Below are 6545 nucleotides of genomic sequence, written 5' to 3' on the forward strand. Positions count from 1 at the left end.
TTTAATGAAGAAATAAATTTGCAAAATTATAAACATGATGATAGCGTTGACTTAGATGGGGTTGATTAGGCAATTTGATGAATATGATGAAAATAAATTATTATTTTTTTGTCATTTGTAATATATTGTCACTTTTGAATTTAAGTAATTTGAATGTGTATGTTATGAACACATGCTAGTTTAATTTATTAGTTAGCTTGTTAAATATTATTACAGAAGTAATAAATAAATTAGTCATTAGTTGAATATATTCAAAATTTATAATGAATATACCCTTTATATGTGTATATTTATAATTTTTTTATAAATTTTATTAAGTGTTTGTGTATCTTAATATACACGATATGATACGATACATGATACAAAAAAATTAAGAATCGATTAATGATACGATTTACGTTTTGACAACTATGAGTACATCTATTAGGGTTGTAAATAAACCAAGCTGTTTATGATTAGCTCGAGCTTGGCTCGATAAAAAACTTTTCTATATTCATTTGTTTAGAAAACAAGACAAGCTCAAGCCTTAAGTTTAGGCTCGATTATTATACAAGTCAAGTTCAAAAAAATAATGTGTTCATGAACACGAGGGTCGAGGGCTCTATTAATAATATATAATATTTTATTTTATTTGTATATTTGTCTAAAAATATATTTATATAGACTTGAAATTATATTGTATAAATTTGTCAATAGATTCATACAATATTGAATTATTATTTATATCTTATTAATGATATATAAATAGTATATTTACAGTTAAAATTCATAAAATTGTGAAAAGCTAAATATTTAGTCATGGTTTCACACTATATAAGGAAAGAAATAGTTAATCAAGTAGCTCATGAACAAGCTTGAGCTTACTTGACAAGGAAATGAGCCAATCATCTGGTCTTGAATCTCTGGTTGTACAATCAGATATTGAGTGTCTGCCATCTAGAAGGATTAATTGCCCAGAAATTGATCGATTTCCCACAGACCCATAGTGAACGTGTGAGTGTGGGATAGCAACACTCGAGCCCAAGAAAGTGAGAGGGCGATGTAATCTTTGAATTAAATACAACTATCCTAACTCTTTTAAAAAAGCATGGCAGCTTTATTGTCCAATTTATACCCGAAGTTTATTACCTCATGCAAAGAAAACTCAATGGATAAATTTGGATACGTTTGGCTAGATTTAGGAGTCCATAATCCCAATTGATTTGAGCCATGGACAAAGCAGCAGGAAATCCTTAGGGGGATTTTCATGGAAAACTCATTTTAAATTTTTTAAAAGAAAACATCACTTCTTGAAAATTTAGAGGGAAATAAAGCAGTTAGTGCTAATCGCCACTATTAAAAATGGTTTGAACTACCAATGGCAAGCATCAGTTTCTGATAGGCAATTCAACGTATTTTTATGACTAAATTCATTTTTGGCCTTTTAAAAACATGTCTTTCAAAGAGAAGGAAAATTCCATGGTTTTTAGATAATTTGAATTTTAAGGAAAAGAAAATCCCATTTGGAAAATAATTTTCAAATGGAAAGGGCATTTATATAGGTTTCTTGGAATAATTATTTTCAAAAAATGAGATGATCATGGGCTTTTGGAAAACAATTTTCAAATGAGTCCGAATTTGTAAGGACGGAATGTAAAACATGGGTTTACACCATCCAATAAAAAATTATCACATCAGCAATTTACTTAAAATTCAATACATCCTACCACACCTAATAACATCTCAATAAACTCCCAATTTGGTTAGATTTATATATGAGTATATAAATATACTTGNCTGCTACAAAAAAGGATCAAGGCTGCTCCTCTCTCTCTCTCTCTCTGTGAAAATTTTGAGCGATTTGATAATATATAAATTTGGTAACAGAATTAGATGGAGCCCAATTACACCACAGAGTCGCCAATAAGATGTAATCATCCTCTGTCTCTGACTCTTTCTGTTCCTTCTTTTTTTAGTGATCAAATTAAAATCTATAATAGCTTAAACTGGTTCATTATTTGTTTGATTCTTTACATTTAGTTCTATTTTACCTTCAGTAATTAGAATCATGAAAGCATGTATTAATATAAACAATTTTTTTTTTTTTTTGGCATATTGGGTTTTCAAATTTGATATCAATTTGATCAATTTAAAAATGATATATATATATATATATATATTTTTTTTTTTTTCACTTTCTTTGAGGAAATGAAACATGAGATTTTTTTTTTTTTTAATTAAATATACTTATGGAATTTCTATCCAAAATGAATGTTATTATATATAATGATATGGCTAAAACTATCTGTGGAGGCCTCTGAGGGGTTTTATGGTGGATGACAGCCATGCACAGTGGATCAATAGGAAATTATATTATTAGTACGAGTTTTTAATGGCCTGTTTAGATGGAGGGGAAAGGAAAGTGAGTGGAGGAGAGTAGATTAGAGTTAGCTAAAAATAAGCTAATTTTGTGCTAAATCGACTCTACTATTCTCTCCCTTCCTTTACCTCAATTCAAATGGACCATAAGTAATTTAATGTGTAGAGGGTGTGTAAAGTAATTTGCTTTTAATTTTGGGCCCTATTTTCATTTCATTTCATGAGCTTATATTAGAGTTGTGTATAGAGACATGGTATATTGTTTTGAATGAAGATTCTTTGATGTAAGCTGTATAGTGTTCAATGAGTAATGCTTCTTCAAATTATTTTCCTTAGAATGTGAACTTATTTACAAATATTCATATATCTTTAGCATCTCTAGATTCCACAGCTCAGAGAGGACATGCAAATGGGGCTGATTGGCAAGAGGAGACCTATCAAAAGGTAATATGCCATGACTTGTAGTTTTTTAATTGGATTAAGTTCAGGTATGACATCAAAGGAATAGTTGGAGGGGTGGGGGGATGGGGGTTGTTGAATTTTGGTGGAGTTGAAATTTGGTCTTAATTGCAATAATAGTTACTGACCAACAAGAAATAACAATTTTGAACAATGTTACCTACCAAAAAAAAAAAAAAATTTTTTTTTTGAACGATGTAGATATGGAATAAAGGGCAAAGCTTCCCAACTCAATAGGATGTGAAGAATTATCTTAGCAGTAGAGAATTTGAACTTCTTGTTCTTTTTAAAAGAAAGAATAAATTATTTTCCAACAAATACATCATTGAAGCTTATATGAATATTACAATCCTAGAAAGGGTACTCGTAATGATACTTTCTCAAAAAAGAAAAAGAAAATGAAGATAAAAGAGCCTAGATACTCATAAATCTGACATTATTATGATGCGTTATTGATGATAATAGTGTTGCCATATGCAACTTACATTAAGATAGGAACTTAGATGATAATATAGAATACTATATTATATATATAGTCACAATCAGCTAAACCAGTCTTATGAGGGCCACATAATAAATCAGTGTATGACTATTCTTCCATATTTTTCTCTAATATGGAACTTCAGTGACTGATTTCCATTTTCTTCAAGAGATTCTCTTATGCTAATATGCTATGCTTGTTTGTTCTTCGTATCATGAAATTTATGTTGCACATTTGGTGGTGCTTGGCAAACCATAGAACTAGTTCAATTTAGTTTTGACCTAAATCTAAAATAAAAACTACTTCAAAAATGAAGTTTTGTTTTTATTAATTTGTTTAAATGATTCATAATCACATTTTAATCCTTTTATAGAAACCATTAACACTAATATTGGAAATAAAAATGATCAATTAAGAACCACTTCTATATTTTACAAAGTGGGAAAACAAAAACTTAGTACTTGTTAGCCCACTTCTATGGTTTTATTCTTCATGATGATACCTAGATGGCGATATCTGCGTCGGGTACTACCACTAGTTGTCTGGTGTGTGCCTAACTTGATACAACAACAACAAAGCCTTAGTCCCAAACTTTTGGGGGGACTATAGATCCTTGACAAATTAGTTAGGGTCGACCACATGCATTTTTTTTCCCATTCTATTCTATTTGAAGTCATTCTCTTTGCTATTTCTCTAATTTACATATTATTTTTTATTACTTATACTAATGATTGGTCTTCCTCTACCTTCTTTTGTTCCCTCAACTTGGATCAACTCACTGTTTCTTACTAGTGCATTAATCACTCTCCTCTGAATATGACTAAACCATCTCAAGCGACTTTCCCTAATCTTTTAATCAATAGAGGTTACCCCTATCTTTAAGTGAATTTCCTCATTTCAAACCCTATCTTTCCTTGTATTTTCACTTATCCATCCTAACATTCTCATTTCAGCTTCAGTCATTTAATAGATATGTTGCCTCTTTATAGCCCAACATTTGGTACTGTAGAGCATTGCTGGTCGCATATATTTTTGTAAGTATAACTTTCACTGGTGACTGAACCTATGAAGGCTTGATAAGGAAGTGTTTTTAGTAGTTGTTTATTGTGTATTTGAAACCTAGTCTTAGTAGTTTTAGGCAGGAAAAAAAATCTAAATCATCTTGTTCAATTTGGTGTTTTGCAGAAAAGATATGCTACAGTGCTTGAGAGATTAAAATTTCCTCTTTACAAAAGGGATGGGTTTCTTTTGAGTTCATTTAATGGCTATCTTTATCTCCTAGATTGATTATTTATATTCTAAATTTCACCTTTCTGGATGCTCTTAAGCTGCTGGCTGAACATTTTGTAAATGGGTTGCACTGCCTTTATATATATATATATATATATATAGGGGGGTACCTATCAAGAAAGATGTGCGGTGCGTCAGCATAGAGAAGAAGAACCAGGAATTATGTTTAGTGCATGAGTGGAAATGTGTATTTATTTATTTATTTTTTTCATATCAAAGTTCATTAAAAGGAAATATTTTAAGAAAAACATCGTACATGAGGTCAAAGAAAAAGATGATTATTGTAGTGCAGCTGAACATGATTTAGGATCAGTAAACATAGGCATGTTTGTCTCCTGAAATTAAGAGTGAATAGTACTTGTGGATGATGGATGGATGTTATCAATTTAAGATTCCTTTTGTTCTCCCCTCTTTTTTTTCTTTTCTTTCTTTATTAAATTTCATCTGGAATATATTTGTACATTACAATGACAGCTTCATGTTTGTATTGTTATAAATCCACTGATTGAAACGTTAACTGAAGCTTGTGTAAAACCATATACAAACTCATGCTTTAATGGATATGTATAACCTTCCCCCAAGGGGAAACCTGCATTAGTGCGCTGATAATAAGGAAATAAATAAAGACTTCTGATGAAATGAAGAGTTTGATAATCTGTCTTGCTAATTTCTTTTGGCAGATCAAAACCATGAAGGACTTGTACTTGCCTGAAATAAGTGAAATGTACCAGAAAATTGCTGCTAAATTGCAGCAGGTATGTTGTGCTTCAAAAATCCTTGTGCAATTCATCGCCTAAGTTTACTCATTATTCAGCCTATCACATCATAGTTTTGGTATTAATGGCATCCTTCTGGAGAGATGGATATGTGGTTGAAAGTAGTGGCAGCTGTCCTCATGGAGCTGTTAATACACCTGTGCTTAGAAACACCCCGCTGTTTACCGTATAGGAACAAATTAAAAATAACTTGATTATGTTTTGTAACTTGATCTTTGTCCTTTACTAGAATTCTTTTTCTTATAATTATTTTTATTTTTTTTGTTCTACAGCATGATTCTCTTCCACAACAATCAAAGTCAGATCAGCTTGAGAAGTTGAAAGTATTTAAGACTATGTTGGAGCGTATTATAACATTCTTACAGGTTTCCAAAAATAATATATCACCTGGTTACAAGGAGAAGTTGGGGTCATATGAGAAGCAGATAGTAAATTTTATAAACACAAATCGGCCTAAGAGGCCTGCACTGCAGCAAGGACAGCTTCCTGCACCTCATACGCAATCCGTGCTGTCTCATGAAAATCAAATCAACCTTCAGTTTCAATCAATGAACTTACAGGATAATTCAATGTCAGATTGAATATGTCTCAATGCTCATAAACTTGCAGGGTAATAGGATACTTATATACTCATGTCTAGTCTCACTCTATGTAATTGTCTATTGCTAGTCTGACGATCATAGTCTTCTTATTTTGGTTATTATGTATAATTTTTGTAAGCATCGCTTTTTATAAAGGAACGGTTATTTGAACTTCTCTGGATTTTTTTTTCCCAAAATAACAGTCATTTTTAAACAATTTTGTTAATTAGCATTAATTTCAAACTATTTAGGAAACTAACATCTTGAGTCCGAAAGACTCGATTTTACTGTAGCAACTTGAGTATCAAAAAGACTCAATTTCCATAAAAATCTACATGGAAAAGACTCGAGTTCTACAAATGAAAAAACACATCTCTTCTTCTAGTCTCTTCCTCTTCTCAAAACAACCAATTCTTCTAATGTCTCTCTCTTCTCATAACAACCAAAGAAAAACGAAAGAGATCAAAGCACTTCCTCTTCTCAAAACAACCAAAGAAAAAGCAAAGAAACCCAAAGCAAAGAAAAGAAACCTAGCAAGAAGAGCAAAGAAACCCAGCAAGCAAAGACAAGAAATCAAGCAAAGCATAGTCAAAGCGGAGA

The 6545-nt window shown here is 31.2% G+C and overlaps 1 protein-coding gene across 2 annotated transcripts; it reads left to right on the forward strand.

The window, feature by feature from the left end:
- Nucleotides 1-1782: 1782 nt before the first annotated feature.
- Nucleotides 1783-6118, forward strand: LOC112016546 (mediator of RNA polymerase II transcription subunit 15a). Of its 2 annotated transcripts, none has more exons than XM_024049101.2 (4): nt 1783-1909; nt 2732-2802; nt 5269-5343; nt 5637-6118. In XM_024049101.2, the coding sequence occupies exons 1-4, from the start codon at nt 1873-1875 to the stop codon at nt 5943-5945; spliced, it is 492 nt and encodes a 163-aa protein (XP_023904869.1). In that variant the 5' UTR covers nt 1783-1872; the 3' UTR covers nt 5946-6118. The 2 variants fall into 2 exon arrangements, with proteins under 2 accessions (XP_023904869.1, XP_023904870.1); XM_024049102.2 differs by having other exon boundaries at nt 2741-2802.
- Nucleotides 6119-6545: the final 427 nt, after the last annotated feature.

Source organism: Quercus suber, unplaced genomic scaffold (assembly GCF_002906115.3).
Source record: "Quercus suber isolate HL8 unplaced genomic scaffold, Cork oak 2.0 scaffold_22, whole genome shotgun sequence".
In the NCBI taxonomy this organism is placed as follows: domain Eukaryota; kingdom Viridiplantae; phylum Streptophyta; class Magnoliopsida; order Fagales; family Fagaceae; genus Quercus; species Quercus suber.